Raw genomic sequence first — 13,295 nt, forward strand, 5'->3', positions numbered from 1 at the left:
ATATATATATATATATATATATATATATATATATCTTTCTTCTTTATCTTTATATATTTTTAGATGTGTTTAGGGGTTTGTAAAGTACTTCTGTTCAACTCTAAAATATGTTTTGCTATTTGAGTTAGAGCTTCAGTAAGGAATGTATTGTGGCATGTCATTTTATAATCAAATAAATATTTTATCAAAGAAATGAATGATTATTTAGCATCCTGCCCTATAAATATTTCATTTTATTTTCGTTTTTATTTAACGTTTTTCTTTTGTCGCAGTTTTTCTTTTACTTGCATAATTTTCTTTCTTATTTCACATTTTCTTTCTTTCAGCCACAATTTTTATTATTTGTTTTTATATTATTTTGATTTTGATTATTATTTTTATATTTATTTTGATGCTTTCTTCTTTCTGCCAGTAGTGTTTTTTATTTGCACTGATTTTTTTTCTGCAGGTGTTCTTCTTTTACCTACACTATTTTCTTTTTTACAGCAGCAGGTTTTGTCCTCAGCACAGGTGCATCTTTTTCGCTGTGACAGAGTGGAGGGAGAACTCTGTCCTCTTCTTTACTTTAAACTGCATACAGAAACTTCTCCTGCACAGTGTGTTCATCCTGCACACCTATTCATTTGGAGCTTACCACTTTCTCCAGATGACAGATCTTCTTCTCCTGGTCATGAATTTGCTGGTTCTTCATCTCCAGAACCTCCTTCAGACTCTTCAGGTCCTCCTCAATATGCTGATACGGGGCCAGTGCATCCTGCAAATACATTTACAATACTTACTTTCAGTGTTTGTGTGCCTATATCCCAGTATCCCTTTATTAATGTCTTAAAGAAACATACCACAATCTGTTCATCAGTGCTCTTCCTCAGGGCCTCTTCAAAACGCTTGGCTTTGTCTTTCAGAGTCCGGTTCTGGAAAGTCAGAGTGTCCACCTGGTCCTAAAGGAAATGTTACTGTTATTAATGAATTCCCTTTGGACGAGTAGCTTGATTTAATAAACAAATCACCTGAAGTGAGAGCCGCAGTTTCACAAAGTCCTCTTCTAGACTGGCCTTTTGCTGCTCATGGGCTTTCCTTAAGTCTAAGAGAAATTACATGAGAAGGAATACAGAATTGGAGTTCTTCTCCACATTTCAGTCAGCTGGTTTTTAGTGGTATTACTAACTGGACCCTCACCCCTCATGGTCCTGGCATGCTCCTCCTGCAGTGTTGCCATAGTGATGTTGTGCATGGTCTTCAGGTCTTCAAGGGCGGCCTCATGGTTGGCAGTCAGCTCTTCGATCTAAACACACAGTTAAATATTCATATTCATGCCATCTTAAATTTATTTCCCACCATCCTCGGCCAGACGTTCTGACCTGTTCCTGGTGCTGTGTGTGCAGCTCCTCCACCTCTGACTGGTGCTCTGCTCTGAGATGGTCTCTGTCTGAAGTGTGCCGTAATCTCAGGTTCTCCTCTACGGTAGCGAGTTCAGACTCCTGCTGCACCTGTAACTCTCTTAGCTCCCTCTCAAAACACTCTTCCAGCTCTCTCTTCTCTTTCTGAAGACGCTCCCAGCGAGCTGTGTTAAAGGCTGGGCAACATAAGGAACAGAGCAGATGGATTTAAACAAAACCTGCTTTTGTCTAAGTAGTTTTTGGGCACACATAAACCTCTTTGAACTCACCCACTTCATGCTGAATCCGACTGAGTTCCTGGGTCAACTCTCTCTCCTTCTCCTCAGCACTTTCATTCTGAAACACACACACACACACACACACACACACACACACACACAAATCTGCTTTTACTCAGATCCACTTGTAACAATTAAATATAATATTTTTAAATAAACGTAATACTTTTTTCTATCATGGTGGGGATTTTCCATTGAATTCTATATCTATTTCCTAATTGCACCCCAATTTTTGCATTGCATTTTTTAAATGTTCATTATTCATGAATGACTTATTTCTGAATTATACATATTTATTATCAATATGTATATATGTATAATATTTATTATAATTACGTTTATTTATCTGCTGTTTATTTCTGGCTTCTGAAATGAAAGTGATTTCAGGATTCACCATTTTTGTAGGGACATTTGATCCCAACAATATCAGGATAAACAACAAATAAAACATTTAGAAATGATGCACAATCACTTCATGGTTTATGTGGTTTTACTAATTAATAATTCAATAATCACAACTATAAACAGTGTACCAATGTACCCTCACACAAAAAACTACTTGCTTTTTCAGTGCATACTTGTTTTTGTAGTATCTAGTGTGGACTACGTAGTACTGCATACTACATTTAGTATTATTTTTATGGCCTAAATAACATCAAAATATAAAAACCCAAACAGTGTTGTGTTTGAAACCGACAAACATTATTAACTAAACACATAGACATGTCTGTAAATGTAAGATAACAAGAAAGAAATGATGATGCAATGCTGCAGAAACATTATCACTCTTGTGTGCATTTAACAGTACAGAAGATGTACAGTTTACCACCCTGATTATGAAAAGCACTTAGAAACAACACATGCACTATAGAAACCAAAAAAATGCGGCTTGCTTCATGTTGGAGTCGGCAGGCGTGGGAGAGGTTACTGACATACCGCTTCTATCTGTAAACCATTTTACTGTTAAACAGACGAACAGGAGTGCATGTGGAGGAGAGTAATGCGATTAACAATAAATGCAGTATATGTGGGCATTAGGCTGGAACATTGAGAAGAATGGGTTTTTAGATTTGGATGTATATTTTAAGCCATTGTGTTTCTGACCCCTCACTGACCTCTTTAAATTTGTCTTGAGTTAGTATGCAGAGGCATTTCAGAAGCAACTGAGCCTGAGCAAGATGAATCTTAAAATCTTAAAGCCAGTCATTCACTAATGGACAGCAGAGGGCACTGCTCTTCTAAAAAATGCCTTTATTTACATCATTTATTCATTTAGCAGATGCTTTAATCCAAAGCGAATTACAAATATGGATGGCAACATATGTGATTCATCCTAAGGAGACAGCGATATGCTTGTTATTCTGTGTGCAAACAGTTACTCAACGGTCTGCTCTTGCACACAGTTACCTCATCCTTACATTCATGACATATTAGATAAAGGCTGTTATTTGTGTTTCGTTTTTGTTTTTTGTTGTTGAGTGTCCAGTTTCTAGTGGTTGAGATAGACTGGATGTGTCAGCTCAAGGCGGCAGTATTTCAGTAAACAGTAGTGATCACCTAGTGGTTGAGGCTTTGGCATGGTAACACAAACATCTCATGTAGTTGTGACATGTGAAGGCTATAAAAATCACAGTGCCCTTGAGCAAATTATTTGATCGCAGGGTTTGTACCAGAAGGGATGTTGCTGTAGTTAGTGTACTGTGAGTCATGTTGGATAGAACACACTGTATCAGCTGAAAAACCACAAATTTAGAAAACAGCGTCTTTATTGCATTATTAATTCTCAAAAATAATATAATATAGTATAATATAATAATGTTTTTTATGACTATGAATAATGAAAATAATAAAATAGAAAAAAAATGTATTTAATAGTTTTTATGACTTTATTATGATTCTATATGTAACATAGTAATAATAATGAAATAGTATGTTTGTCAATATAATATAATACAATATAATAGCTTTAAGACTTTAATAATAAAATAGTTGTTTTATTTCAAAGTTGTGATGATTTTTTATAGTTCTAAAATGTGTAAAGTAATAATACTGAAAAGGTATGTGTGTCGATATAATAAATATAATATAATATCATGTTTTTATGACTTTGAATAATAAAATATAATAGTTGTTAATTTCATAGTTTTGATGATTTTTTTATGATTCTAAAATGTGTAAAGTAATAATAATAATAAAGAATGCACATGTGGCCAAACACATTATTAGCTGACTGTGATCTTTAATAAAATACCTTGAGAGAGAAGTGCTGAGTGCAGATCACAAAGACCTCCAGACTCATGCTGGTTTTCTTTAGCTCTGTCTGAAGAGCCTGTAGTTGCCTGACCTGTTCTTCACAGCGACCCTGCAAGAGCTGCAATTCTTCATGCCTCTCTACTTTCTCTCGCTCTTTTTTCTTCTTCTCTGGGTCCAGAGAGCCAGTACGAGGCAAAATTTGCATGCTTGAGCCTCGGACCGCCACTGTTGCCTTCTGTTGCCTCTGAAGGACTAATGAGGGAAACACGAGAGAAGAAGCACAAAAAAAATCAATTTCATTAAACTCATCTCAGAACGGCACTGTGTGAATAAAATGGCTTCCATAATGCTAAGACACCCCAGGGAGTCCTGTACGCTTAACAACCATGAAATAATTTACATAAAGATTTACCATAATTTCTATACCTAACTGGATTACTTGAATCCTCTATAAGTAAAGCAAAGGGACTATTCAAAGTTTTCATTGTAATGTAAAATGAGGTATGTGACCCAAAGCTAATGGAACAGTGGCAAAACAAACCATAACAAATCTTATAGTTTAAATAAAATAATAGAAGAAATGTTACGCTATATACTTCCAATTCACAATGCATGGATTACAAAGGATGTATTGATTAGTCACACCAAGACAGTTGAAGCCCTCATGGAAGTTACATAAAGACATGATCAATTAATGCTATTTAGATAAACGTATACTTGACAAACTGCTCAAATCTAGCAAAAAAGTCAAGCATTTTGTATCAATGAAATGTAAAATCAAGGCGTGATGTATCTTAATGTGCTTCAAGATGAGCAAGCAACCCAAAACACTCATGCTAATGCTAATAGCAGCTAATGTTTTGTTCCAACTGCAGCTGTGCTAGCATTCATTCAATGATGAATTTCATAAACACATTGAGCCAGATGGAATGACAGGATGATTTACAGCTATCATTACTGTAGAAACCAATCTTCAGAAGAAAGACTGAATGTTTCAGAGTCACTGATGTACTCAGTGTTGAGTGTGCAAGCAATTTGCTTGTTAATGGCTAGCAACATTTTTTTTCAGTGGCCTTTACTGATGTATTAGGTATTGAATTAACCTCTGTATACATCTTAGCAAGCTATAGCTGTCCTATGTACAGTGGAGACTGCATACTGTATTTGAATGCAGAGATTCACTACCATTTAAAGGTTTGGAGCTTTTTTTAAATTCTTTCATTCAGCAAGGACACAAGGGACAGTAAAAAACCTTTATAATGTTTTAAATAGCTTACTATTTCAAATAAATGCTATTCATCAAAGAATCCTGAAAAAAGGTACAGTCTCATGATTTAATTATATTTAATTCATATTCAAATGATTTCTGAAGGATCATGTGAGATTGAAAATGGAGTAATGATGCTGAAAATTCAGCTTTGCCAAAAATTATTTCATTCAGCAAGGACACAAGGGACAGTAAAAACCTTTATAATGTTTTAAATAGCTTACTATTTCAAATAAATGCTATTCATCAAAGAATCCTGAAAAAAGGTACAGTCTCATGATTTAATTATATTTAATTCATATTCAAATGATTTCTGAAGGATCATGTGAGATTGAAAATGGAGTAATGATGCTGAAAATTCAGCTTTGCCATCACAGGAATAAATTACATTTTTAAATATATCAGAATTTTTTTTTTTCAAATTATACAAATATTTCACAATATTACTGCATTTTGATTAAATAAATGTAGCCTTGTTGAGCATAAGAAACTTTTTTCAAAAACATTAAAAACATCTTTCTGTCCCAAATTTGTAGTTGTGTACAGTATATAGTGAACATCTAAATCCAAGTCAAAATCGAAGAGCTTTAATCTTAATCAAAACAGTAACCATAAATATGCTCCTGTACTAAACCGACATTCATTTAAGTAAACATTTTTTTACATTATACTGACTCAAGACAATCCAGTCCACCACACACATACACAAACTAACCGCCAGCCTCTTAGAGTGGCTTAATCTTTAGCCTGAGAATCAGTCTCTATGACAACAAAGAGAAAATCTGCTTTTTCAGGAAGTAAGGTGGGCGAAAATGATGTTAGGAAGTCGATTCCCTGCTCATCAAGAAGACAATGACAGCAAGCGGGCAAGATGCACTCTGAAGCTTCCTGGTACTGTATGTTTACATTTTTCAAGAAATCCAACATTTTCTTTTATTAATGTCCTTCAGGGGAATTCAAGGTCTATTTAGGGTGTCTGACTCCCTAAAACCCATAATTTGCACCCTAGTACTGTGGCGGTAGATTGGGTGACTGAAAACTGAGAATTGCTTCATTTAGTTCAACATGACAGCTGAACTTGACCCTAGTGGCCACACTGATTACATCCTATATGAAGTTCTCTCTCATTGGATGTTTGTGTGTGTGTATGGAGAGAAAAATAAAGAGGGTTACAGTGGAGATGTGAGCTTCAGATGAGATTTATCCAACAGTGTGACGTCGTCTAATGGAAGCACTGGGCTCTGTAAAGCAGCAGGGGACAGCTATGAAAGGAAAGCAATATCTTGGGTTGATCTTTGTTCTGGTTGGTTACCTGGAGACTGCGGTTTAGGAGACACTACAGCGAGTCTCTTAGGGGAGGAGAGAGATGAACGGGTGCCGTCAGAACTCTTCTGGAATTCCTTACGGGATGCTATGGATAAAGAAGGACATCGGTACAAGAGTTAATGGCAGTGCTCAGGAGGTTACCTGAATTAAAGAGATTAGCTCAGGGAACATATGCACAGGAGTACAAATCCAAGAATGCATTCGCAACAGTAACCACCACCCTCTTTTCCATCTCTTTTTGTATTGCTCTCTTCCATGGAGTCATAATATGGTCTCAGTGCTCCGTAGATTGATTCCAATAAGAGGCAGCCAACCACAAAATAACGCAGCTGCTAGGGTCCATTTGCCACACAGGCTGGACGATATGACTTTCTGAGAGGCTGCAGGCATCCGTGGACCAACACAGTATAAATATATTAAATTAAAATAAATAAATAATTTCCATCTCACAAATGTCAGATCTGTGGTCAGACCAAGACAATATAAAAGAATGGAGAATATTTCTAGAAATAGCCCTGATGTACATAATATTATAAAATGGACAAATATTACTTTAATAGTACACTGTACTTTATTTTTGTTAAATTGATTAACTTTACTTGGAAAAAATCTTGTAAAATTATTGCCTCAGAAAAATCAATTTAAGGTTACTTATTCAAATGTTCATAAATTGGTTTCTTAGTAAACTTGAATATAACTAGATTTTTCTGAGGCAATAAGTTTGCAAGATTTTTTTTTCAAGTAATGTTAAAATATAAAGCATATTTATGTATATATGATTTTATTATTGTGTATGTATATATATATATATGTGTGTGTGTGTGTGTGTGTGTGTGTAAGGATGCATAATTGATCAAAATTGACAAAGACATTTATAATGTTACATTAAGATTCAAATAAATGCTATTATTTTGAGCTTTTTATTCATCAGTGAATCCTGAAAACATATCATGGTTTGATCAGTGGCGTTTTATATATAAAATGTTATATTAACTTAATTAAAATGTTTTAATTTAATTATGGGTTTTCCCACTTTATGATCACTTAATGTAGCCTGATCTGTTTATTTTTTATTTTCATTTTTTACAGTAATTTGTTGTGTTATGCCATAAAATGTACTTACAGAAGCAACTTTTTTTAACAGACACAATGCAGTTATAAATATAGTATATTCTTGTAACAAAATTTTAAATAAAATATATATTTTTTACAGTCTTCATGATATCACCCAAACACATATGAAGACACAAACGCTGCCTATGGGATTAGAGGAAATGATTGAAGATGCTGCTGGGATTGGAGCTTGTTTCAAATCTCCTATCTCACAACAGAAGGGGGTGCTTATGTTTTTGGGTTTGTTGCTTTTGGCTTACTTTCACCCAACAGAGCGCACACACAAACATCTCATTGCAACCGGGGTCCCAGGGCACCTAATTACTGCCAGCTCATTTCAACATGTAGCAGACAGCCATAGACACCCTTCTAGAATCCCAGTGGACTCCCGCCCCCCTTGGACCCCACTGCTACCCCACCCCCATGCTGAGACAGCACCTACGGCATCAGAGACACCGGTGCATCATGGGTGGGTGCATGTGAAGATGTTTGACTCAAGTATGGCGGTGTAAATCCAGTGTTTTCTAAATTCTGCTTCCTAAGATTCATATGAGTAATGCGACAACTGGACAGTGTCTCTGAACTGTTTTTAAGCAGCAGGGTCTCATGAATTTGGTCATCGCTCACTACCTAGACAGCATGCTAACAGTAGATCGGTAGTCCATGATGGGCCAGCTGCCCCTGGCAGACGTTTCGTGCCTCCAGGGTGCTGGAGATTTTGTCAGGATGACAAAGAGGGAAGCAGCAGGCAGAGATATAGACTCTCAGAGCTGTGGTTAAGGATCAGCAAATGTGGCATTGAAAATGGGACAGAACTGATAACAACACTAAAGAGGGCGACAGGTAAAAAGAGAAGGATGAGGAGGAAAAAAGACAAACAGGGCATTTTAATAGCCTCATCCTTTAGGCAGGAGGAAAATTATTGGTTAAATGGGCACAGGCGAGCTCTGATTGGACAAGGCTCTTCTGTAATGTCACCAACATGCACAATGGTTCATCACATGCTTTAATCGGATGATTGCTTCTTAATGATCAGTCTAATTGAGCTGAGATAAATAAGTGATTGTAAGCAAGTGTATGAAATTCAGCTAGTATGCAATGTAATGTGTATTTACTACAAGTATGCTCTAAACAAGATTCATTCCACCAGGATGCAGCTAGAGTGATCTTTAACCAGTACTGCAACAATCATGTGTTTAAACAAGTATGCACTACAAAAGGTTTGCACTACTAGACTAGAAGTATTTTTTTTCAACCAGTATGCATTACACAAATATGTAGCTAGCATACACTATAAGAATGAACTACTGTAGTTTACATTACATATGTCTCGCCAGTAAGTATGCACTATAATAAGTATGCAATTGTGCACTATAAAACATATGGACTTTAGCTAGTATGTGATTCAATAAGAATGCACTATGAGCATGAAATTCAACTAGTATGCACTACAAGATGTATGCTTCAAACTAAAATAATTCCATTAAAAATCAATACAACTAAAGTAATCTTCAAGCAGTACTACAACAATCATGTTTAAACAAGTATGCACTACAAGAGGTATGCACTACAAGAAGTATTCATTTAAATTAGTATGTATCATATGCACTTCAGCTAGTATAAAAATGGTCTTTAAATTGTTTGCAATAACTGGCACCCCAATAAGTATATACTTAAACTAGTATGCACTACAATACGTATGCACTTAAACTAGTATGCACTACAAAAACCATGTGCTTCAGAAAGTGTCCACTTTTGTAAGAATGCAGTACAAGTTTGAAATTTGTTCGGTATGTACATCTATGAGTATGCAGTACAAGACATATGCTCTAAGTGTGCACAGCACACAAAGTAGACAAGCCCCTTTCCCTGTGCTGGTCTTAAGATGATTAAGTCTGGATGGCCTGAGGAAGGGTGTTTCTTCTCAAGGCAAAGTCTACATTTCAGTCTTGACTAAACATAGGCCGGCGACGTCCCCTCAACAGGAATGTGCCATTATTCACACATACAGAGGAGATTAATGACTCTGTAGAGGACATGGACAGGGAGGTAGTGCTGTTTACTTATGCCTGACAAGTACGCTCTCTGCTGTGTGCCGGTGCATCAGTGGAGGTCTGCCTTCAAACTGGAGCTGCTGTCTGAGAATTCCTCAAGACATTTGACAGGTCACTTCTGGCGCTACAGAAAGCATGCAGCCTCTGTATTTTGGTATGCCAACTGAAATAAATTCAACCTGAATTATGAAGAAACAAGCAAAGAAAACTGTAGTGCACACTTATTGGAGTGCAACTTGTTGTAATGTAAACTTTCTGAGGTCTACACAGTGTTTATTAGCTACATAGTTACACATAGCTGTGTAATGCACACTAGTTGAAAGGAATACCTCTAGTAGTGGATACCCCTTGTAATGCAGACTTGTTTAAACACATGCTTGTTGTAGTACTGGTTGAAGATCACTCTAATTGTAGTGCATTCTGTTGGAATGAATCATGTTTAGAGCATACAGTACTTCTTGTCATGCATACTAATTAAAAAACAAACTAGCAGAATTTCACACCCATTAGTGCATTCTTAATAAAGCACATACTTTTTGTAGTGCATAGTAGAACAAGTGCATACTTATCAGAAAGCAATGTGTCGTTTGAATCTATCTGAAATACATTAATACAGTGTACACTAGCTAAAGTACATATTTGTGTAATGCATGCTTGTTGAAACATACTTCTAGTAGTGCATACCTCTTGTAGCTCATACTTGTTTAAACATGTTTGTAGTACTAAAGATCACTTTAGTTGTAGTGCATACATCTTGTGGTGCATATTCACTAAAATGCATACTAGCTGAATTTTTATACTCATTATAATGCATACTAACATACTAAGTATATATGTGTTATAGTGTACACTTACTGAAACAAACTTTATGCAGTGCATACTAGCTGAAGTGCAAATTTATCGGAGGGCAACCTGTAATATAAACTATTTGAAGTCCATTCTTATTGTGTACACTTGCTGAAGTACGTATTTGCGTAATGCATACTAGCTGAAACAAATACTTGTAGTATAGCAAACCCCTTGAAACACAAGCTTCTTGTAGTACTGGTTGAAAATCAAATTGTATTCTAATGCAATTAGTTTTGCTTAAAGCACACTTCATGTAGTACATACTCATTGAAGTGCATACTGGCTGAAAATATGAAGGTTTGGTCCACTTACCCACAGGGGAGATTCGAGGAGGGGGCAGCAGGGAGCGGTGTGTGGGTGCAGGAGTGTTGGGGGGTTGAGGGGTGCTGTGACACAGTGCTCCGGATCCATCTCCAGGAGGCAACGTGGCGACACGGTGAAGCGGTGGCTCATCATTTACATTGTTGGGACCTGAAAATTACCCCAAAAAAGAGCCAAACTTCACACCCAGCACATCCAAACAAATCAATGTTAGTTTGCTTTGAAAATCTCTGAATGTATCCTTTTATGCTTGTCAGTTCAATTGCATATAATTCATTGTGCATCACACAGTAGTCTAGACACTGAATACTGCGGGCCATTGTCTAGTTCCCTGATTTACTGTGAATGCTTAATCAGACTGTGCTCATCTCACTTGGTTTCTATCTGAGCACATTATTCACCATCTTTGGTGGATGAGAATTCATCTTACTGCTCATTAACCCCACAACTGAACCCAGACCAGCCGTTCATCCCACTCTATGCTTGATCAATAACCACAGCCCGGCTCAATAAGACCAAACACTGCAATAAAATGAGAGTGCTTGCCACGTAAAAGAAAAAACTCAAGACATAGCATCTATTCAATGAGCCATAACCAATTTCACAAATCACACAGGTGCTTTTATATAACTGGTCCTTTGAAAGACACTTTCCTCTCTACTTTAGCTTACTTTCAGACTGTAAGGCGACACCATTCTCAGGAGCCTGTATAGAACGCTGCTCTGTCGCTGTTATTGCTCTGATTTATGAAGTGCTGAGAGAGGATTCCACAAACAGAAAAGAGCAGACAGATGCAGAAATGCTGACAGTACACTGTCATAAGTGCTTTTAAATACCATATTTTATAACTTCCATGTAATCTGAGGAGACATTTAGAGAGAGCAGCCGACAACTGCCATTAATTCAAGTAGATTTTGTTAGCATGAAATATATAGCCTTTCCAAGGGCATTAAACAACAGAATCCCTTATTCTCATTTATGGTAAGACTATACTGCAGTAAATGCAGTTTGAGAGAGATCTGGTAAGGGTAAAGATCTGGGACGAAGTTTTGGCTGCAGAGACGGAGCTTCGGAAACAGTAGGAAGTGCCACACAGCCCTCCAACTCTCGCAGCAGGAGATGTTAAGGTGCAGAGCAGCCGAGAGATGCGTTTGATTGCTGCTGGGAAATAAACCTCGCTGCTCATTGGTGGATTCTCTCTCAAATCTCTGTGAGAACCAGTTAACTGCCTGCATTGTGTGGAACTGGGTTAGTAGCACAGAGACTCAATCCTTAAGATTTTTTCCAGTTTCATCAGCGCTCCGGATTTACATAATTACCCAAATGATGGGAGCATTATACTTGTGTGGGATGGATCACATTGAGCACCTAAAATATCTGCAGTTAAAAGTCGGGAAAGCGTCACATTTTGTATGCATCACTTTTCAGGAACAAGGTACAAACTATGGTTTTAAATGTAGTAATAAAAATAAATAAATAAATTAAAATAAATACAAATAAATAATTTTAAAAAACTTTAAAGGGGTTAAATTGTGCTTTTTCACTTTTTGAATTTTAGTCAGTGTGTAGTGTGTATGTTTGGGCATAAAAAAGATCTAGAAAATTACAAATCTCAAAGTCCACTCCAAAGGGAGATATTTCGTTTTAAAAAAAATCCCTTTTCAAGAACTACAACGAACAGCTCGTTTGGACTCCAGCGTTGGTTTCCGGGCTTTGTGAGATCACAAAGCGGCTCATTGGAATATCATTAAAAATAATTCCCGGCTACAGAAATTAGAATGGTTGGGGGGTGGGGAGGGGCGAGGTCATGGTTAGAACGCTTGGTTGAGTGAGCGCATCAGACAAGACGACGAAGAAGAAGTGCTGCTGCAGAGTTAGTGCATCAGAGAAAATGAAGAAGAAGAGCTGCTGTGCTGTAGCGTCAAATTATCGGCATGTCTAGAACAATTCTTACAAATATAACATGACGTAGCTGGGCGCTGTGGACAGATGCCGCCGGTGAGCCTACACTCATAGAAAATAATGTATTTGAATTTTAAAGACGTGGCGTGACGCGACGCTGCGCTTCTCGTCCGGTGCGCGACCGCCTGAAACGCAGTTTTTTCACCTCCATGCCCAAATGTCTTTGTTTGGGCTTCTGAAAGCGGATGATGTCAGGAAACAGTGGTTGCAATTTAGTTTTTAACTCTGTCCCTGAGCATTATAACCCCAATTTGCTATTGTGTGCTGCACATTTTACTGAGGACAGCCTCCACAACATGAGGGAGTGCAGTGCCGGATTCGCCAAAAAGCTTTTGTTGAAAGACGGCGCAAGGGGAGTGGCAGTACTGAAACACCGTCTAAGCTGTTCGCCAATCACAACGCACTGGGACAGCTAACCAATCACAACACATTTTTTTTTTCGGAAGGCGGACCTTCATCAAAGCCAGAACTAATC

At 37.2% G+C, this 13,295-nt stretch overlaps 1 protein-coding gene across 2 annotated transcripts in view; it reads right to left on the bottom strand.

Moving 5' to 3' along the window:
• The window catches only part of LOC107555194 (microtubule-associated tumor suppressor candidate 2-like), a 32,443-nt gene that overhangs the window by 2,392 nt on the left and 16,756 nt on the right, over nucleotides 1-13,295 (bottom strand). For both annotated transcript variants that reach the window (XM_016237915.1, XM_016237914.1), the window contains exons 4-12: nucleotides 10,850-11,008; nucleotides 6,508-6,606; nucleotides 3,927-4,180; nucleotides 1,667-1,733; nucleotides 1,359-1,573; nucleotides 1,177-1,282; nucleotides 1,008-1,081; nucleotides 840-938; nucleotides 635-754 (exon numbers count right to left, since the gene is read on the bottom strand). In XM_016237915.1, the coding sequence (XP_016093401.1) occupies nucleotides 635-754; nucleotides 840-938; nucleotides 1,008-1,081; nucleotides 1,177-1,282; nucleotides 1,359-1,573; nucleotides 1,667-1,733; nucleotides 3,927-4,180; nucleotides 6,508-6,606; nucleotides 10,850-11,008 (1,193 nt within the window). The remainder of the gene's footprint in view (nucleotides 1-634; nucleotides 755-839; nucleotides 939-1,007; nucleotides 1,082-1,176; nucleotides 1,283-1,358; nucleotides 1,574-1,666; nucleotides 1,734-3,926; nucleotides 4,181-6,507; nucleotides 6,607-10,849; nucleotides 11,009-13,295) is intronic.

This window comes from Sinocyclocheilus grahami, unplaced genomic scaffold (genome assembly GCF_001515645.1).
Source record: "Sinocyclocheilus grahami isolate Dianchi unplaced genomic scaffold, SAMN03320097.WGS_v1.1 scaffold526.1, whole genome shotgun sequence".
NCBI lineage: Eukaryota > Metazoa > Chordata > Actinopteri > Cypriniformes > Cyprinidae > Sinocyclocheilus > Sinocyclocheilus grahami.